General features: G+C 47.1%; 1 protein-coding gene across 1 annotated transcript in view; it reads right to left on the bottom strand.

Moving 5' to 3' along the window:
* Positions 1–3,856: 3,856 nt before the first annotated feature.
* The window catches only part of LOC140427403 (uncharacterized), a 34,549-nt gene continuing 15,744 nt past the window's right edge, over positions 3,857–22,661 (bottom strand). The window contains exons 4-7 of the mRNA XM_072512938.1: positions 19,829–19,936; positions 14,332–14,439; positions 14,200–14,243; positions 3,857–3,934 (exon numbers count right to left, since the gene is read on the bottom strand). Coding sequence (XP_072369039.1) covers positions 3,857–3,934; positions 14,200–14,243; positions 14,332–14,439; positions 19,829–19,936 — 338 coding nt within the window. The remainder of the gene's footprint in view (positions 3,935–14,199; positions 14,244–14,331; positions 14,440–19,828; positions 19,937–22,661) is intronic.

The following is a 22,661-nucleotide window of genomic DNA, read 5'->3' as shown; positions in this document are numbered from 1 at the left end:
GTACAACATGATGCTGGCCGCGGGTGGACAGGACCTGCCAGACAGTGCCCTCCTTGGAACCCCCCTCGCCACTCTGGACCACACCCCACTAATTCCCCCAGCCCTCGCTGAAGTCCCCACCGGCCAGCAGCACGGCTCCCCCTCCCCGACTGTGGCGGCATTGGACAGAATCCGCAGCCACCATGCGAGGTTGACGAAAACTCAGAGCGCAAGTGATCTGTGCCGTTTGGAACTCGGCCCATCAGGGGCGGAGTATTAGGAGAGGGCTTTCAGGTGACGTGCTGAGTCCGTCCCAACGGCATGTGCCACACTCCCGATCACGCTGTTTTGTAGGGGGCAGAGTATCCAAAAACAGGCACTATCTCCGAATCAGTCGTAAAAAGGAATTCTCCCCCCGATCGCCGATTACAATATCGGCTTCGGGCAACGGAGAATCCTGTCCATGGTATCAACCCTCATAACTTCCTCAACATAAATGAATAATAATAATAATAATCTTTATTGTCACAAGGAGGCTTACATTAACACTGCAATGAAGTTACTGTGAAAAGTCCCTAGTCGCCACATTCCGACACCTGTTCGGGTACACAGAGGGAGAATTCAGAATGTTCAAATGACCTAGCAGCATATCTTTCGGGACTTGAAGGAGGAAACTGGAACACCCGGAAGAAACCCACGCAAACACGGGGAGAAAAAACAGACTCCGCACAGACAGTGGCCCAAGCCAGGAATCGAACCTGGGACCCTGGCACTGTGAAGCTACAGTGCTAATCACTGTGCTACCATGCTGCCCTTGAAGGGTAAGTCTGAGAATCTGTTATGATGTCCAGATCTTTGTCATAGAAATGATCTGTGCATCAATGTGCTACTTGTTCCATGTATCAGTGCCAGTCTCCGTCCAGGAGCCGTAGCTGTGCAGGTCCTCCCACACAGCCCAATCTCACCGCAACCAAAAATTGGTATCCACATATTCCACTGTCGCTCAAGCTGCAGTTGAACACCCGTGACTTCCAGCATGTTTAACCCATGATGACGTGCCAGTTCCATGCAGCACTCACCACACCAGCAACAAAAGCATCAGCAACCTGCAAAAGCATTTCTTCAATGGTGTCATCAGGTGGCCCATTCAGATCAATGTTGCATGCCAGGTCCAACAGCGCCTTCTTACTTCAAACCGGATTGCCTTCTGGACTCATACGCCCCCCCTGAGCCCGGTGTTCCCGGACCCAGGTATCTTAGAACAAATTGTCCTTCTTTCTGGTTACAGAAAAGGAAGAAAACAGCAACAATAGCTTCCAGGCATCTGCAGCCACCAGCAGGAGCAAGCAGCAAACACAACCTACAGCTGTGAAGTGTTCTCACAACTAACAAGGCCAATTCCTTATTAACAATAGCCTTCAGCTGTGAAGTCTGAGGCTGCTCACAGTCAAAGGGAGTGAAATTCAATTTCAGGATAGAAGCCACAGCAAGTCTCTGTCCTGTAAGTGTTTGGTAGGACATACAGGCTGCAGCCGTGGTTGTCCCTGTTATGGGTCTCCACAATATTTAAAGAAGGCTTGAATACCTCAAAGATGCAGGTGCCTTTGAGCTGTATGCCGGATAATGGAAATGGCTACTCACCTCCTCACTTCCCCTCAGGAGCCATTGCATCAGCTTCAGGTTTTTAAAATCGAGTACTAAACGACGACTACGTAACTTCCCGCTGGGGAGTCGGGTAATTCCCAGGAGGCCGCTGCATTCGACTTCAATCTCGTAATGAGGTTTAAATGAATGAAAATTAGGCTTAATGACCTTCTCACCATTTTTGGGCATGATCCGGAGGTCACCATCAGGAGCGGGCCAAGGGAATTACAAAATGGTTCCTGCCCAGCACGAATCGCAACTTTGGCCTTTCCCACTATTCACCTGCCGCAACTGGATCTGCGCCGGGCACAACATGGTGGTTGAATCCTGCCCTTTACTGTTACAACTTTGGGCTCCATTACACTTCTGTAAAGAATCTCTTAATCATTATAACCCCTCCGCCTCACTGTTTCCAGTAACTCAGTATATTTCCTTACACTCAATGTCGCTATGTTGGATAGCAATGGAAAATTTGACCCTTGACATCACTCTGCCTATCATTCGGATCTGACACATATTTGACCAATATCGCTTTGGAGGGAGAGAGGGAAGGAGGGAGGAAGGGAAAGGATGAGGAAGGGGAGGCAGAGGGGAGGTGATGGAGCGGGGAGAGGGATGGGAGAGGATAGACGGGTTGGAGCTGAGGGAGGGAAGGAGGGAGGAGGCTTATAACATTTAATGGGTGCCTTTCCTGCCGCTTATACCTGCCCATGAGTTATCAGGCAACGGATGAGACCTTGTGTGGCCCATCCACACTCGCACCAATTGAATACATTACGTGGCCAATTAGTGGCCATTTCCTGTCAGGTCACTATTTTTGGTTGGTAGGAAGAGATCGCTGATGATTGGAGAGCGCTGCTGGTAAACCTGCTTGGACCTTGGGCCAAACAAAACATGGATGCCTCCTTTATGCACCTCTTTTCCAAACAGAGGGCCCTCCAAGATTTTCCCTCTCACAGTTACCCCCAGCCCACACCAGTCACCCCAGGACCTCCACTCAGGGTCTGCCAAGAAATCCCCCAAATTAACTGTCACCGAGCTCCTGGCTTCTCTTTTTTTGGATCTAATGTAGTTCCAGTTGTGCTGCTGCTGGTAGTGCCATCTAGGACCAGAAAGCTATCAGCCAAGCAGGTTGATCAACAGCCCTTCGATAAACATAGAACAGAGAACATACAGTGCAGAAGGAGGCCATTCGGTCCATCGACTCTGCACCAACCCATTTAATCCCTCACTTCCACCCTATCCCCGTAACCCAACCACCCCTCCTAACCTTTTTTGGTCACTAAGGCCAATTTATCATGGCCAATCCACCTAACCTGCACGTTATGGACTGTGAGAGGAAACCAGAGCACCCGGAGGAAACCAACGCAGACACGGGGAGAACGTGCAAACTCCGCACAAACATTGACCCAGTGGGGAATCGAACCAGGGACCCTGGTGCTGCGAAGCCACAGTGCTATTCACTTGTGCCACCGTGCTGCCCCAAATGTCCCAAATAAAGGCCAAATACTTTGGCTGCTGGAAATGTGAAATAAAAACAGCCAATGCTGGATAAGTTCAGGAGGTCTGGCAGCACTGTGGAGAGAGAAACACAGTGTTAACTGCCATATGACTCTTTTTCAGAACTGGACAGGGGATAGAGATGTAATGGATTATATAGTTGGAAAGTGGCATGGGGGTGGTGAACCCTCAGAAAATTTGATGTCCTCATCAGATAGGGGCTGAATTTTCACCTCCAGCCAATTAACACTCCTCAGAGCTTAAATGGTATCAGAGCAGCCTACTGCTGGGGAGAGGCTGTTGGTGTGGGGTGTGTGTGTGTGTGTGTGGGGGGGGGGGGGGGGGGGGGGTGCAAATGCAGAATGTTCACTGAAGAGGTGGAAAATCCAGCCCCACAAACTCCCACCGCAGTAGTCCTTGTCCATGTAAAGTCAGATTGGGAACGGAGCAGAAATAACTCGTTTTCCATTGACAAATGTAAATTTTACAACTCTGGAAGCTGTAGTTCTAGGCTTCCTGTTTGGAGTAAGTTTGCCTCTGAATTGCAGCCAGTAATTGAGTTAGGAATCACGAGTGCACAGGACTACCAAACTCAGTCACATGTCTTTTATATTAGCCAACTAAGATCAAGGGCAACTATCTGAAAACCATATAAGAAATACAGCTGCAATGCTGCACACGTTTAAAACAGGAGCACAGAATTTACACCCATCATTTCTGTATCAGGTGCCCATCATTCAGGAACCATTTTGACGTTAAGACCAGGAAAATCACCCTCTAAATCAATGATAAGGTATGCTCTTCGCATTGTCTGGTGGAAATAAACTCAATGAGTTAATACAGCATAATACAGAACAGGAGACCATTTATTGATTTTAAAAAATTTGATTTATTGTCACACGTACCAAAGTACAGGGAAAAGTACTTTTCTGCAGCCGAGGAAACAGAGTAGGCAAAAAGAATAATTAACAGAGTACACTAACAAATGGTACATCGACAAACAGTGATTGGTTACAGTGCGGAACAAGGCGGCAAACAAAGCAAATACATGAGCAAGAGCAGCATAGGGCGTCGTGAATAGTGAATAGAATTTAGCCTATTGTTATTGTTTTGGGATGGTATTGTATCATTTTCTGTTGAACTGAATAACAATAAGAGGAGGCCACTCTCATTACAAAGGCCTCATTAATTTCTGTAACCTCTTGACCTGCACTCAAAGTCAGCAATGTAAATTTACCAATATATTTATTGTATGAACACATTTATTTATACAAGTAATCACGAAGAAGTTTAACTTCATTGTTTTCCAATACCACAATCCGTGCCTTTTTCTTTTGCTATCCCATTTGCACCATTTCCCACCTGACACAATGTTGACAATTGGCTAGTTCAGGGTCTGTACTTAAGGTCGACTCCAGCCTGCCGCAAGATGCTGGTGGTAGACGGGATGAGTTATCATAGAATTTACAGTGCAGAAGGAGGCCATTCGGCCCATCAAGTCTGCACCAGCTCTTGGAAAGAGCACGCTACCCAAGGTCAACACCTCCACCCTATCCCCATAACCCAGTAACCCCACCCAACACTAAGGGCAATTTTGGACACTAAGGGCAATTTATCATGGCCAATCCACCTAACCTGCACATCTTTGGACTGTGTGAGGAAACCGGAGCACCCAGAGGAAACCCACGCACACACGGGGAGGATGTGCAGACTCTGCACAGACAGTGACCCAAGCCGGAATCGAACCTGGGACCCTGGAGCTGTGAAGCAATTGTGTTATCCACAATGCTACCATGCTGCCCCAGTTGTTGCTGCTGTAGCCCTTCACCCTCCCACTTTTCCCAGATCTTTTGAAAGATTAATTGAGATTGGATATTTGGATAGCAATGCATCGGGGTAACAGTTACATACCATGCTAGTGTGCGCCTGCTCCGATAGTAGAGCTATTACTGAGGAAGCATTATCGGTGATAATTGTACCTTCCTCAATATTATTGCCAGGAAGATATGGTACAATTGTTTTTATCCAATTGTTTTGCAAGTTTTCTCATCTTTCCTCTTTTCCTCCCATGTTGAGGTAGATATTGACTGGAATCTTACCAGAATTTGGCAAAGTGCCAGGCTCAGACAAAACAGATCATGGGCAGGATTCTCCACTGGCAGGATTCTCCATTGTGCTGGCAGCACACCCATGCCTGCGGGATTCCTAGCGATGTGGGGTCGCCAAAATGGGAAACCTCATTGGTAGGTGGCGGGGACAGAGAATCCCACTGCTGCCGAGTCACACCGCCCAAGAAAACCCAGCTGGCAAACCGGAGAATCCTGTCGCAGGTTTCTCTCCAAATCTTAAGCCTCTTTGAAGAAAAAAAGTAAGTGGCGGGGTTTACACTGTCACTCTAGCAGGGTGGGGTCTGATTGAACAAAGAACAAAGAAACAAAGAAATGTACAGCACAGGAACAGGCCCTTCGGCCCTCCAAGCCCGTGCCGACCATACTGCCCGACTAAACTACAATCTTCTACACTTCCTGGGTCCGTATCCTTCTATTCCCATCCTATTCATATATTTGTCAAGATGCCCCTTAAATGTCCCTATCGTCCCTGCCTCCACTACCTCCTCCGGTAGTGAGTTCCAGGCACCCACTACCCTCTGCGTAAAAAACTTGCCTCGTACATCTACTCTAAACTTTGCCCCTCTCACCTTAAACCTATGCCCCCTAGTAATTGACCCCTCTACCCTGGGGAAAAGCCTCTGACTATCCACTCTGTCTATGCCCCTCATAATTTTGTATACCTCTATCAGGTCGCCCCTCAACCTCCTTCGTTCCAGTGAGAACAAACCGAGTTTATTCAATCGCTCCTCATAGCTTATGCCCTCCATACCAGGCAACATTCTGGTAAATCTCTTCTGCACCCTCTCTAAAGCCTCCACATCCTTCTGGTAGTGTGGCGACCAGAATTGAACACTATACTCCAAGTGTGGCCTAACTAAGGTTCTATACAGCTGCAACATGACTTGCCAATTCTTATACTCAATGCCCCGGCCAATGAAGGCAAGCATGCCGTATGCCTTCTTGACTACCTTCTCCACCTGTGTAGCCCCTTTCAGTGATCTGTGGACCTGTACTCCTAGATCTCTTTGACTTTCAATACTCCTGAGGGTTCTACCATTCACTGTATATTCCCTACCTGCATTAGCCCTTCCAAAATGCATTACCTCACATTTGTCCAGGTTAAACTCCATCTGCCATCTCTCCGCCCAAGTCTCCAGACAATCTAAATCCTGCTGTATCCTCAGACAGTCCTCATCGCTATCCGCAATTCCACCAACCTTTGTGTCGTCTGCAAACTTACTAATCAGACCAGTTACATTTTCCTCCAAATCATTTATATATACTACAAAGAGCAAAGGTCCCAGCACTGATCCCTGTGGAACACCACTGGTCACAGCCCTCCAATTAGAAAAGCATCCCTCCATTGCTACCCTCTGCCTTCTATGGCCTAGCCAGTTCTGTATCCACCTTGCCAGTTCACCCCTGATCCCGTGTGACTTCACCTTTTGTACTAGTCTACCATGAGGGACCTTGTCAAAGGCCTTACTGAAGTCCATATAGACAACATCTACTGCCCTACCTGCATCAATCATCTTAGTGACCTCCTCGAAAAACTCGATCAAGTTAGTGAGACACGACCTCCCCTTCACAAAACCGTGCTGCCTCTCACTAATACGTCCATTTGCTTCCAAATGGGAGTAGATCCTGTCTCGAAGAATTCTCTCCAGTAATTTCCCTACCACTGAAGTAAGGCTCACCGGCCTGTAGTTCCCGGGATTATCCCTGCCACCCTTCTTAAACAGAGGAACAACATTGGCTATTCTCCAGTCCTCCGGGACATCCCCTGAAGACAGCGAGGATCCAAAGATTTCTGTCAAGGCTGATTGAGATGACAACCGGCTCCACAGAGATCAGGGCACCATCTTTAAGGAATTCCCTGATCAGAACTATACTGAACGACCCCCAAACCTCACCATGGAAGAAACGCCACCTCTCCCCCGGACAATCATCGAGGGCAACTGTCCACCACCACTGCAGAAGAATCACCAACATTCCCCTCAATGTCTGCTGCCTCTCAAAGTCTGCTGCTCCCCTCCCCGTACCTGCCAATTCCTATTTAGAGCCCACTTTCCCTTCCCCTCTCCACCACACATTAACGGATATCCCCTTCCCCACCCAGCAATGGACCTCCCACAAGGGCCTGCCCCTAGTACAGTGCCCGGTGCAGGTTGGCACTGCCAAGCCAACCTGTGCCAAGGAAGTCTGGGCATGTCGCTCTCACCCTTTGAATGCAAACATTTGCAGGTAATTGAGTCTTTACAGATCCAGAGATAGGGATAACCCCAGGTTAAAGAGGTGTGAATTGTCTCAAGCCAGGACAGTTGGTAGGATTTTGCAAGCCCAGGCCAGATGGTGGGGGTGAATGTAATGCGACATGAATCCAAGGTCCCGGTTGAGGCCGTATTCATGTGTGCGGAACTTGGCTATCTGCTCGGCGATTTTGAGATGTCGCGCATCCTGAAGGCCGCCTTGGAGAACGCTTACCTGGAGATCAGAGGCTGAATGCCCTTGACTGCTGAAGTGTTCCCCAACTGGAAGGGAACATTCCTGCCTGGTGATTGTCGTGCGATTTCCGTTCATCCATTGGGGTTACCCCTATCTCTGGATCTGTAAAGACTTAATTACCTGCAAATGCTCGCATTCAAAGCATTGTCTTGCATCTTTGACTTTGTCTATATATATGTTTCTGGAACATACTTCTTCATTCACCTGAGGAAGGAGCAGTGCCCCGAAAGCTAGTGATTTGAAACAAACCTGTTGGACTTTTAACCTGGTGTTGTAAGACTTCTTACTGTATTTGAAAAGGAGCACTGAACAACACCCTGTGCAACTTCCTGCTGGCGAGTCGGTTATTCCCGGAGGCCACTGCACTTGATTTCAATCTTAGAACATAGAAAAATACAGCACAGAACAGGCCCCTCGGCCCACGATGTTGTGCCGAACCTTTGTCCTAGATTAATCATAGATTATCATTGAATTTACAGTGCAGAAGGAGGCCATTCGGCCCATTGAGTCTGCACCAGCTCTTGGAAAGAGCACCCTACCCACAGTCAACACCTCCACCCAACACGAAGGGCAATTTTGGACACTAAGGGCAATTTATCATGGCTAATCCACCTAACCTGCACATCTTTGGACTGTGGGACGAAACCGGAGCACCCGGAAACCGGAGCACCCGGAGGAAACCCACGCAGACACGGGGAGGACGTGCAGACTCCGCACAGACAGTGACCCAAGCCGGAATCGAACCTGGGACCCTGGAGCTGTGAAGCACTTGTGCTATCCACAATGCTACCGTGCTGCCCTTAAGAACAAATAAATCTACACTATATCATTTTACCGTAATCCATGTACCTATCCAATAGCTGCTTGAAGGTCCCTAATGTTTCCGACTCAACTACTTCCACAGGCAGTGCATTCCATGCCCCCACTACTCTCTGGGTAAAGAACCTACCTCTGACATCCCCCCTATATCTTCCACCATTCACCTTAAATTTATGTCCCCTTGTAATGGTTTGTTCCACCCGGGGAACAAGTCTCTGACTGTCTACTCTATCTAATCCCCTGATCATCTTATAAACCTCTATCAAGTCGCCCCTCATCCTTCTCCGTTCTAATGAGAAAAGGCCTAGCACCCACAACCTTTCCTCGTAAGACCTACTCTCCATTCCAGGCAACATCCTGGTAAATCTCATTTGCACCTTTTCCAAAGCTTCCACATCCTTCCTAAAATGAGGTGACCAGAACTGGACACAGTACTCCAAATGTGGCCTTCCCAAAGTTTTGTACAGCTGCATCATCACCTCACGGCTCTTAAATTCAATCCCTCTGTTAATGAACGCTAGCACACCATAGGTCTTCTTTACAGCTCTATCCACTTGAGTGGCAACTTTCAAAGATGTACGAACATAGACCCCAAGATCTCTCTGCTCCTCCACATTGCCAAGAACTCTACCGTTAACCCTGTATTCCGCATTCATATTTGTCCTTCCAAAATGGACAACCTCACACTTTTCAGGGTTAAACTACATCTGCCACTTCTCAGCCCAGCTCTGCATCCTATCTATGTCTCTTTGCAGCCGACAACAGCCCTCCTCACTATCCACAACTCCACCAATCTTCGTATCATCTGCAAATTTACTGACCCACCCTTCAACTCCCTCATCCAAGTCATTAATGAAAATCACAAATAGCAGAGGACCCAGAACTGATCCCTGCGGTACGCCACTGGTAACTGGGATCCAGGCTGAATATTTGCCATCTACCACCACTCTCTGACTTCTATCGGTTAGCCAGTTCGTTATCCAACTGGCCAAATTTCCCACTATCCCATGCCTCCTTACTTTCTGCAGAAGTCTACCATGGGGAACCTTATCAAATGCCTTAGTAAAATCCATGTACACTACATCCACTGCTTTACCTTCATCCACATGCTTGGTCACCTCCTCAAAGAATTCAATAAGACTTGTAAGGCAAGACCTACCCCTCACAAATCCGTGCTGACTATCCCTAATCAAGCAGTGTCTTTCCAGATGCTCAGAAATCCTATCCTTCAGTACCCTTTCCATGACTTTGCCTACCACCGAAGTAAGACTAACTGGCCTGTAATTCCCAGGGTTATCCCTATTCCCTTTTTTGAACAGGGGCACGACATTCGCCACTCTCCAATCCCCTGGTACCACCCCTGTTGACAGTGAGGACGAAAAGATCATTGCCAACGGCTCTGCAATTTCATCTCTTGCTTCCCATAGACTCCTTGGATATATCCCGTCAGGCACGGGGGACTTGTCTATCCTCAAGTTTTTCAAAATGCCCAACACATCTTCCTTCCTATCAAGTATTTCCTCGAGCTTACCAGTCTGTTTCACACTGTCCTCTCCAACAATATGGCCCCTCTCATTTGTAAATACAGAAGAAAAGTACTCGTTCAAGACCTCTCCTATCTCTTCAGACTCCATACACAATCTCCCGCTACTGTCCTTGATCGGACCTACCCTCGCTCTAGACATTCTCATATTTCTCACATATGTGTAAAAGGCCTTGTCAATGAGTTTGAAATGAATGCAAATTAGGCTGAATGAGAGTCTCGCCATTTTCGAGTGAGATCGGAACTTGCCATCGGTAGTGGGTCAGGTGAATCGCAATTTTGCCCTCTCCTGCTATTCACCCAACATGCCCGGATTTCAGCCGGGCACAACGCAGTGGCTGAATCCGCCCTATTCCTGTGAAGCATTTTGTGATGTTTTACAATGTGTAATCTGAAATGTAAGTTGTTAGTGTGGTGGGAAAAAAATACTCAAATTTATTTTGCAAATGATCAATGTGCTCCTCAATATTTATATCAGTAACTCAAAACATCGTTCTGAGAATCTCCTCGGAGCCTCTGCTGTTAAACATTTTACTTTCTACGCAATTCAATGGTAACCTGAAACAATCTATAATTATGTAATTATTGAAGTATATCATTCGGGTCAGTAATTTCTCATTGTAGTTTGTGAGATAACAAAGTCAATTTCTAAATGAGAAAGTTATAAACTGTAACCAGTTATTTACAACACAGAAACAAGCCCTCAGTGTTCCAGGTGTATTGCAGTGTTGATGCTCCATGTGTCTCCTCTCACCCCTCACAACATTTCTTCCAAAGCACCACCCAAACCCCCTCTGACACCTAGGAAGGGAAGCAACTCCATTGGAATACCACGTCCAACATCCCCTTCAAACTGCAAACAATGATGGTTTGAAACTAAATTGCTGGAATTTTACTGTCACTGATTCAAAATCCTGAAACTTAACAGCACGGGCAAAGTAACTTCAGCACAGACACTACAGTGGTTCAAGGAGGTGTTTTCACCACCACCCTCTCAAGGTCAACAATTGCTGACCTTGCCAGTGATATCCCGTGACTGAATTATCGAAAAAACAGAAATCATAGATTTAAGGTAATCGGTAAAAGATCCAGAGGTGATGTGTAAAAAAATAATTTTCGCTCAGTGAATTATGAGGATCTGGGGCGGGATTCTCCGCGATTCCGTGTCAAAATCGCGATTAGCGTGTGGGCGGAGAATGGGTGTCAAACCCGAGATCGGGTCCGGCGACGCTCCCACGGTCCCTGGAGAATCGCCGCCAGTCACGCGCGCGCGGTCGATGTGGCGCCGGTCGGGGGCCATTGAAAGAGGCCCCCGCGGCGATTTGCCGAGTGCAGCTGGCCGCGTTCCTGATGACGTGGTTCTTTCATGGTTCTACCCATTGGGAACTTGGCGTGGCAGCTGCGGACTCAGTCCGCAGCCGCCCTGTGGGGGGGCGGGGGGATCAGTCACGGGGGGGGGCCTCCAGGACAGCCAGGTTACCGATCGGGGGCCACTTATCCGCGGGCGCGTGCAATGTGGGGGGGGCCTATCTTCTTGGTGCCAGTCCGCGGTGTGAGTCAGCCATGTCGCGCGGGGCTGCCAACGCAGGCCGCCGCCGTACGCATGCGCGGACCCCCGACTGGAAGTGCGGTGTCACGTATCAGCAGCCAGATCTGCGAGGACTACTCCGGGGCCCTGCTAGCCCCCTGCAAATCGGAAAATCACCCTGGACTTTCTCCAGGTGAGTCCAGAGTGATTTGCGCGCTTTTTTTCACAGGCGTGGGGACATAGCCCCATTATTGGAGAATACCACCCCTGGAGTAAACTGCCTGAAAGGGTATAGAAACAGATTTTAGAATAATTATCTAAAGAAAATCAGATAAATACTTGAAATGCATAAAAAATGCCAGTCGATAGGGAAAGGCTGAATTGGATATCTCTTTCAAAGAACTGACTCAGGCATCATGGAGGTATGCCATTAGTTTGTGTAACGTCACTCTGCAATTCTCGGATTCTGCTCATAGCCACCACTTCCAATAGTGTCGCAATCCTACTGCACTGGAATGTCAGCCCAGATTTTACTCTTGGTTTTGTGGCATGGGATTCAAACTCACAACATTCTGACTCACAGGTTAAAAAGCCACAAGTGTTAGGCAGCACAATGGCTCAGTGGTTAGCACTGTCACCTCACGGTGCCGAGGTCCCAGGTTCAATCCCGACTCTGGGTCACTGTCTGTGTGGAGTTTGCACATTCTCTCTGAGTCGGCGTGGATTGCACTCCCACAACCCAAAGAGATGGGCAGGTTAGGTGGATTAACCATGCTAAATTGGCCCTTAATTGGAAAAAACAAATTGGGCACTCTAAATTTATTTTTAAAAAGCCACCAGTGAGTCATGGCTTAAACCTAAAGTGAAAGTCAAAGCCGTACTGGGGGATTCAGCTCCAGAGCATGTCGGTAGAATTTTGGTTCATTACAGTATTGTGGAATACCTCAGTATTTGGCGAGGGGTGAGGATTAGGAGTCACCAAGCAAAATGAGTCCATCACAGGAGCGGATTGTGTAGTTAGATGGCCCTGGTGATCAAGCTTCCTATTACCTCCCACGTAAGATGGTGACAATCAGAGAAAATACACCATAGTATCATAATGATACAACACAGAAATCATCGACAGAATACCTTCACAGACTCAGTACTGGGAAAGTATTTCATGATGAATCTTTGATGAGTTTTTACAGCAATAATTTTTGCAATAATTGTGTGGGGGGGTGGGGTTTAGATCATTTTAGTGCAGATGAGGAGTGTTCTCTGAGGGTCACCAGTGTCAAATGGTGTCTGGATAAACCATTTCTCATGTTTGTCATATTGGTGCGTGTTGTATTGCAAGGCAAGTGGCGGACAGTGTTAAATCACAATGGTGTTTTATTTAACTAAGAAGATCTTATATACAGAACAGCACAACACAGGTCTAATTGAAAATGAATGAAATTTGCTTATTGTCACAAGTAGACTTCAAATGAAGTTATTGTGAAAAGCCCCTAGTCGCCACATTCTGGCGCCTGTTCAGGGAGGCCGGTACGGGAATTGAACCGTGCTGCTGGCCTGCCTTGGTCTGCTTTCAAAGCCAGCAATTTAGCCCTGTGCTAAACAGCCACTTGGGAATTAATTCCCTTAATTCACAAGTTTACTCTTCCCAAACCGCAACAGCTAGGCCTGCGCCTAAACACCTGATAGGCTAACCATTGCTCGCTCCGCCTCCATAGGCTCAGGTCAGGTCACGTGGCCTGTGAAGCATTGCCCCTTAAAGGGTCCACATTACCACCGTGTGGGTGTTCACATTATTGCATTATAACAGTGCTGTAAAAGGGTACGGGTGCCTGTCTTCTGTTACATACTAATATTCTACCTGATACAACATAAATCTACAGAAAATAGTATATCACCACAAACAATGTTACAAGTTTTAATTCCATTCCAAATATATATTTTATAGATTTGAGAATGACAACATTTCTTAAACAAAAACACAAAATGCTGCACAATCTCAGCAGGTCTGACAGCTTCTGTGTAGAGAGGACAGAGCTCACACTTCGAGTCCAGATGACTCGTTGTCAGAGCTGAAAAATTTCTGAACTTGGATATTCCGTAAAGATCCATAGAATAGGATCCCTAGAGTGTAGAAGGAGGCCATTCAGTCAGTCTGCACCGACCCTCTGGAAGAGTACTCTGCCTGGACCCACTGCCCTATCCTCATAACTCCACGCATTGATCATGGCCAATCCACATAAGTTGTGCTTATTTTCTGTCGTGCGTCACTGTAAGCAGTGGGCGCAATCCCAAACATATACATCTAATTCTATAAACAACCACACTCTGGCAAAAAAAAGTTTTCTCTTCCATCCTTTCTTCCTCCAATTATCCGTATGCAAATTAGGGTGTTCTACTTAATACTGTTCCATAGATTATGGATGATTTATTTCCTTCTGAAGCTCCTCGATTCTGAGTGAATATGAAAACAAGACATTAGATAGATTCACTCTTTCATTGTGTCAAAGATTTATTCTAAAACTTTAATTAAGTCATTACATTAAATTTGACATGTATACTTATCTACTTACATCTACTGAAGACTGCAGGTCAGATTGTTCATCGAGGGCAGGATCTTTGATAGAAGTACAATTAAATAGTGAAGTTAATGTATGGAAGGAAATTATCAAAATGTTGCTGTCAAAATATAACATTTTAATTACCTGGGCTCCTCTGTTGAAAAATAACAGAAGCATAATGAATTTCTTCTGAGTTTTGCTCGGAGTTTGAAATAATGTTTCTGAAGGTTATTTCTCTTCGATCGTCAGTGGCTATGGAGAAGGATTGAATGAATTTGAGAGTTACATAACGGTTTAAGAAAATCCTTAAGTTCTTTTTTATACCAACATCAGTTTTTGGTTCATGTTGTGAGGCTTGTTAATTCTTTTTGAGTATTTTGTTTCTTTGTACTTTTCCTGTGATGGGCCTACTTCAGGTGGAACTGGAGAGGATTTACACAGAGTTTAGCCTCATGTTATCCCCTACTTGGTTATATGAACCTTCGTAAGGTGGAATGAATATGAGTGTTATCTTTTCTGCCCTTGACATATCCGCTTAGGAACACAGGCATTAAAATCTGCTACAGTCAGCTTTAGAGCCCCAATAAAGCAAACCCTTGGAACCATAAAACCCCTACAGTGCAGAAGGAGGCCATTCAGTCTGCATCAACCGTCTTAAAGAGCACCCTACTGTTATTGAAAATGTGTAAAGATGTGTCATTTGAAACATGGAAGTCTGGCAATATCTGGTCTGAGAGAAACATGAGAGAATACAGGGCAAGATCCCACAAAGGGTTAGCAGCAGCTGCAAAGAGCAGGATTGTAAAATGCAGATATCCTTGGTCAAGCAGGCTTAGCAAACAAGACAAACAGGTTTTGAATGAAGCCAAAAACAATGGCTCACACCTTCATTGAAAGTAACTACCTTAGTGAGCAGCTGGAAATGAAAAGATGAGGTTCCAGGTGTGAAATTTTGCTAATACCAGGTGTAGCCACCTGGGTTGGCCAACTCCCGACGTAAAATGGAGAACAGCAAAGGCTGCAGGGAAATTCAGCCAACACAGGCAGAAACTAGCAGGCGCAAGTTACTGTGTATTAAACTCTGCAAAAGCCCAGACAGCATCGATACAAGCAGCCATCTGCATAATAATGTAGCAGCCATCTACATACTAATGAGCGATCCCCAGGTACAATCGAAACATTTGGGATAAACAAAGGACAAACTCCCCGGCGCCAGCAGGAGCCAACACAAAAGAGGTTAACGGACACCTCAAGACTGCCCATTGATCAGAGAACCGCTCCAGTATTGGAGAAATCGAACCAAGCGATTGGAACGAAGTCCAATCATTTGGAACCAGGTACAGGGTCCGCCCCGAAAGGCAGGAAGCCCCAGGGGACTATAAAGTTAAGCCCCCAAGTTCAAATCATCCTTCTTGACCACGTCACTCAGCAACGCGAACCAACCTTGACAGTGACCGGTGCAGCTGCCGCCGAGATCCAGTAAGTCTTAAGTCAACGCTCGCTACGAGATAGACGCTCATAGCTACCAGTCCATACCAACTTCGAATCCCGCAGACTCAGAACCCGAACGAAAGGCCATTTGTTCCCCTGACCTGGTGGGCCAGTCCGAAGCTAAGTATAGGCCTGTTAGATGTAGAAGTAGCTTAGAAAGTAGAATTTATGCATGAGTAGCGATTTACTGTGTATAATAAATGTGCTTTGATTTGAATCTTACTAATTGGTGTATTGAGTCATTGATCATTACTTGAACTTGAACCTCGTGGCGGTATCATAAAGATACCTGGCGACTCGAGAGCAAAGGTTATAAAACAGAGCCAATTGAACCAACCAAAAGGTAGCAACACAGGTAAATTAAAGAAAACTGGAGACTATCAGTCCACGAGAAACATAATTCAAAGCCAAAATCAAGGTCAAAATTATGAGCTGAGGACACAATTCGAAAATAAGACTATAGAAATGACAGGAACCAAGCCAAAATTCACACCTCTATTGAAGCCAAAGCATTTTGAACATCACAAAGGAAACAAATAATCAGATGTATGAGATGAAATCATGTCAAAATGAATACTTTGTTGGATTAGAAGGTTTAGATCAAAGATACTTTTTACAATCAAAGTGAAATAAGTTACTTTACAATAAAGTCATAAAAACTAGCTAACTGTTAGAAAAATATATAAACCCAGAGACCAGGACAGGAACTACCAGAACGAGAACAGGAACTCAGAGGGAGAGAGAGAGAAGCAGAGAAGGAACAAGAGAAGCAGCTCAGAGTCAGATTACAGTCAGCTCCGCCATGGGAAAAAGACAGGGCAGAACAGCCGAGCTAAAATAGCTAATACATCTAAGGAAGACTAGAATTTAAAGAGTAGACATATTCAGCTCAGAGTCAGCTCAGAGATAGCCAGCAGAGTCAGTTCTCATAGCTCGGTACATGTGAAAGATAGGACACAGCAACCGAGTTAATCAGCGAATACATCTAAAGAAGACCAGGGGCATCATTCTCCGACCCCCCACCGGGTCGGAGAATGGCCGCTGGCCGCCGTGAATCCCGCCGCCGCCCCCGCCGAAGTCTCCGCTCCCGGAGATTGGGCGGGGGCGGGAATCCGGCCGTGCCAGTTGCCCGGATGGACCGAAGTCCCGCCCAGGAATTGCCTGTCCCGCCGGCGTAAATCAAACCTGGTATTTACCGGCGGGACCAGGCGGCGTGGGCGGGCTCCGGGGTCCTGGGGGGGGCGCGGGGCGATCTGACCCCGGGGGTGCCCCCACGGTGGCCTGGCCCGCGATCGGGGCCCACCGATCCGCGGGCGGGCCTGTGCCGCGGGGGCACTCTTTCCCTTCCGCCTCCGCTACGGCCTCCACCATGGCGGAGGCGGAAGAGACTCTCCCCACTGCGCATGCGTGGGAAACTGACAGCGGCCGCTGACGCTCCCGCGCATGTGCTGGGAAACTGACAGAGGCCGCTGACGCTCCCGCGCATGCGCCGCATTTCCGCGCCAGCTGGCGGGGAAACAAACGCCATTTCCGCCAGCTGGCGGGACGGAAATCCCTCCGGCGTCGGCCTAGCCCCTCAATGTTGGGGCTAGGCCGCCAAAGATGCGGAGCCTTCCGCACCTTTGGGCCGGCGCGATGCCCGTCTAATTGGCGCCGGCTTTGGCGCCAGTCGGCGGACATCCCGCCGTTGGGGGAGAATTTCGCCCCTGATTTTAAAAAGAAGATTGATTGTCAAGTTGGGCCTGAAGGTCCCTTCAACCAACCAGAAGGATCCAGAAGCAAGATCTTTTTACCTTTCTGTAAAGACAGTAATTGCAGCTTTTAAAAGAAAAAATATAATAATAAAATAACTTAATTTAACCTGAAATAGTGGTTATTCCAAAGTCTACTTTACTTACTTAGCAATGCGGGACCCAGGATCGATGCTACTAAGTGGTAAGTAGATGAAATCTTCGGTGATAGTATGGGTTATACCAGGGGATAACTTGAAAACATAGTTTGACCTGAATAGCACCCACTGAAGCCTGCATCAGAGTCGGGGAGTGAGAATCGCTGATCACCATTTAGAATGTCGGCCATTTTTGGTATAGGGGGAATTCTAAGAATAGTGGTGAGTTTTCAAAAACACTACCGAGGCCCACTACCCCGTCCTATAACCTTAACCTCACCTAACCTGCACATCTTTGGGCATTAAGAGACAATTTAGTATGGCCAATCCACCTAACCTGCACACCTTTGGAGTGTGGGAGAGAACCCCACGGGAGGCACGGGGAGAATCTGAAAACTCCACAGAGACAGTCACCCAAGGCTGGAAATGAACCCGGGTCCCTGGCGCTGTGAGGCAGCAGTGCTAAACCACTGTGCCAGCATTCCGCCCACTGACAAGGATTCACGTGGTGGGACAGTATAGCTCAGGAAGTATAACCTGCAGATTATGGATTGCTTTACGCTGCATAGATTTGCACTACTGGGACAACCAGCCATTCAACATGATGAGGAAGGGGATATTGATGATATAGCGAATTCAAGAAAGTAGGAGGGGTCCAACAGATTTCAGCAACTGGTGTTGTTTGACAGTGAACTTTAGTTAAACAATCGTGGTTCCCTGGGTCAATATTATGCCCAACATATGTCTCAGTCCTTCCATCTTAGAACCAAACAGCATCTCCCCAAATGAAAATACTGGGCCTGGATTCTCCGCACCCCGATGCCAAAATCGAGGCCGGCGCTGGGGCGGAGAATCCATTTCCCCACACGTAATCAGGACCGGCGCTGGTTCCCTGATTAAAGCGGTGTACTTGGATCTAATGTGGTCCTGCCGGTCGGGATACTAGCGTGGCAGCTGCAGACTCAGGCCATGGCCACCCTGGTCGGGGGTGGGCTGATCGGAGGGCAGGGGGCCTTATACGCAGCCCGACAATGTTTGTGCAGGCAGGCCGGGTCGGGTGCACAGTCGATTGGGGGTCTATTTTTAGTGTCTAGCTCCGCAGTCTGTGTCCGCCATGGAGCATGGCCTCCAACCCGGAAGTGCGGGGGCCCATATCTGCAGCAAAAGCTGCTAGTTTTATGTTGGGTCCCTGCTAGCCCCCTGCAGGTGTGAAAGTCCACAGTTTTGGTGACGGCGTGGGGACATAGTCCCAAAAACAGAGAATCCAGCCCTCATGTTTATATTAACTAATTTTGTAAATTTACCAGCCACTTCAGGGACATCTGTACACAGATAACATGGTAGTTTTACTGGTTTATCAAAGGATCGATTTCTCACCCTGGTGTGAGTCCCTATAATGCCTGAAAAAAGAGCTCTTTCACCGACCTCACTGCCACCCACTTGTGGCTGAAAGATAGGAGGATGGTGCTGTTGTGGGTTTATTGGTTCATAGAATATTTAAGGGCATGGAATATTAGAATATCAGGTGCGAATGTCACAACTTTGCCTCTGGCAGGGCAGCTTGTTGTCTGCAACCAGAACATGCAATGGGTTCAAGACAGTCATCAAAGAACAAAAGTGTTGTCATGAAAGATGAAATCATAACTGTCTCTGCTAAAGACTGCATCCAGAATCTGAGAGGGCAGATTCTAGGAGATCAATGATCCAAGTAAAACCACCAACTCTTCTCTTTCCTATCCTAGCCGATAACTAACTGTAATAATTGTCATAATTGTTACAACCTCTTCTGCAAAAGGTGGGTTTGGGGGGGGAAGCAGTGAGATTTAAAAGGTCAGGGTCATTGAAGTGACCAAACATCCCGTGGCTGGCTGCAGTCTATCAAGACACACATGTCGGTAGTGGACCTCACCATCCTATCCAGCACGATTTGGAAACTGCCTGATAGGAATCCCAATACATTCATCAATTGCTCACACATCAGATTAATATCTCTCTTAACTACTCAATCCTCCAAATCGGCTTCTCTGTTCTTTTCAGTAAAGCTAGCATGAAGTCTGATCCTGGAGTTATCTTTTTCCTTCGCATTGCATGGCAGCTCCACCTCTTCCACTTGGCAAATGTTCCAGTGCAATTGCTTAATAATACCGAAGTCAGGTGGACTGGTCAGTGCAAGAGCAAGTAATGGTGCATTGTCCTTAATGTGAACATCATAATTCTGTCTGGTATCAGTGCTTGACACGTATTGTCACCTTGTTCTCTTACCTGTTGAATTGATCTTCCTGAGGCAGCTCATTATTAACGCACTGAGACACAGAAGCACCCAAACGACAGGAATGAAAATATAGTTCAGATCAGCATTTTTATTCCGCTCTGAAAAGAATCAAAATATTTTCAAAAATGCAAATATTACAAAACAATTCGTTAACACTAAACTCAATTTAATCGGTCCAAATTATTTTCACTATCTGCTCTAATCATTGCGCTGGTAAAAATCCATCTTCAGGTCTTCTACCAAACGGTTTGTTACAAAAACCTGTACATGTTTTCACAAGAGGAGAAAGTAAACTATTTTCCATCAAAAGTGATAGTTTTTGTTTAAAATAGACTGACAAAAAAAACTCAAATTCCCACCAGAGCTAATCACTTTGGAATTAAATAGTTTCAAATTGGCACATGAAATGTTATCTAGTTCCTGGGCAATTTTCTCCTCTCTCCTGAATGTTAAATTTTATAATATTCCATGGGCACAGCCTTCACAATCTGCGGGATTCTCCGTCGGCAGGATCCTCCGCTTCGCTGACAGCGTATCCACGCCCACGGGTTTCCAGACGGCGTGGGATGGCCACAATGGGAAACCCCATTGGCTGGCTGCCAGCGGGAGCGCGCCGCACCGGGGGCTGCCGGGACAGAGAATCCCGCCCAATGTTGCCTGAACGAAATAGCCATTGTTCTTTGTAAGGTTGAGGAGATAGATGCCTTGCCTTTGGGAAGCTAACATTCCCTAACACGTGTGTGCAGCAAGAATAGGCGGCGAATAGCAATCTGGGCAACATACTCTAGTTAAGGGTTGCCTCTCCAACTCAACTGTTAATAGCTGAAGCCTTGTGTTCATCACCTCAGCCTAGCTAAGCCAATTCAGCACAGAGGACCAGGGATCAAACTCAGTGCTTTCCTTGCCTATATGGTAGAGTTACACTCTGGATAAATTCATAGAGCCATCCGTCAGTTAACAACGAGAACGCTCCTGGGATGAATTGTCAATTGACTGGCGTGATGCCAGGGCGGCATGGTGGCATAGTGGGTCCGCACTGCTGCCTCAGAGCACCAGAGACCCAGGTTCGATTCCAACCTCGGGTGACTGTGTGAAATCTGCACATTCTTCCCGTGTATGCTTGGGTTTCCTCCGGGTGCTCTGGTTTCCTCCCACAGTCAAAAGATGTGCAGGTTAGATGGATTGGTTACTCTAAAATTGCCCCTCGATGGGGTTACGGGGATAGGGTGAGGGATTGGGGCTAGTTAGGGTGCTCTTTCAGAGGGTCGATGCCCACTCAATGGGCTGAATGGCCTCCTTCTGCACTGTAAGGATTCTATGTTCTATGATTAACAGGTCCCCACTGTGTTATGTAAATACCAAGTGTTGCAGAGATTAGTGTAGATATTACTTTAGAGCTTTTATCAGAAGGATTACTTTTTAAAATTAATTTTATGGGCTGTCGGTGCCACTCCCTTTACTCAGGAAGCTTAAACAGCAACGTCAATGACCGCTTAGGACACACCCAGCCATCAAGGCATCCACCCCTTTATTGGCTCGGATCGAAGGCAGTGATCGAAGTCTGCCGAATTATTGGGTCCAAACCTAAGGACTGTCCAAAAGAGCGCAAAACCCCCCCCCCAGGATAAAGAGAGACACTGCCATGTGTTCGATTTCTTTTGGACCTGGTGCTCCGGCAACGTCCATCTCCAACTGCAGCACCACGACCAGAAGCAAGTCCAAGTTCAACGCTCGCTACCAGATGGATGAGCCCAGCTGAACCGCAGTTACTTCTCCAGTCCAAAGATGTGCAGGTTAGGTGGATTGGCCATGATAAATTGCCCTTAGTGTCCAAAATTGTCCTTAGTGTTGGGTGGGGTTACTGGGTTATGGGGATAGGGTGGAGGTGTTGACCTTGGGTAGGGTGCTCTTTCCAAGAGCCGGTGCAGACTCGATGGGCTGAATGGCCTCCTTCTGCACTGTAAATTCTATGATTCAGACCCAGCAGATCCAGATTTGAACAAAGGCCACTGTTCCTCTGACCTAAACCGGGTGCCTGAAGTTAAATACGGTTGTCACAGAGTTAGATGTAATTTAGCTCGTAGGGTTTATGTTTCATGTATAAGTTAATCTTGTGTGTAAATAAAGTATTATTGAACTTGAACTAACTAACTGGTTGTTGGGTCTTTGATCGATACCCGGTTGAGCCTTGTGGTGGCATCATTTGATACCTGGCGACTCTGAAAGCAATATAATATCAATACCTAGACAAAGGAAGGGCAACCTTATTGACTGCCATATTTATAGCGAGTAAATAAGCAACAGCTTGCAGCTGAGTTCCTCTTTCCATTACTCTCTTGTTTCGTCCAGACTTCCTCTAGCAGTCATCCGTATATGTCTGCAAGTTTTCCCTCCCCCAACTCATCCAGTGATATTAGGCAGTCGAGCAGGCTGTGCCTGGGTAACTGGGGGAAAGCCGGGTCCTACTTACGGAGGATGTCCAGTATCTGGAGGCATCGGAACTCGCTCCCTTTCGGGAGTTGGAACTTTTCTGTTAGTTCCGCCAGGGTTGCCACTCTGCCATCAATGTACATGTCCCTGAAACTCAACACCCCTTCTTCCCTTCTCCAAGTCTTATATGTGGCATCCATTCTGGCCAGGATGAGCCTATTATTATTATAAATGGGGCTGAGACGGACATGTCTCTCAGCTTGAACTGGTGCTTTAGTTGGTTCCAAGCTTTCAGTGATGCTAACACCACTGAGCCCGTTGAGTACTTGGCCTGGAAGAATGGAAGTGCAGCAATGACCAGTGGCCACAGGGACGTCCCTACACATGAACCCT

This window comes from Scyliorhinus torazame, chromosome 7, assembly GCF_047496885.1.
Source record: "Scyliorhinus torazame isolate Kashiwa2021f chromosome 7, sScyTor2.1, whole genome shotgun sequence".
Taxonomy (NCBI): Eukaryota; Metazoa; Chordata; class Chondrichthyes; order Carcharhiniformes; family Scyliorhinidae; genus Scyliorhinus; species Scyliorhinus torazame.
Note: the sequence above shows the minus strand (reverse complement) of the source record. Positions and strands in the feature narration are given on the sequence as shown.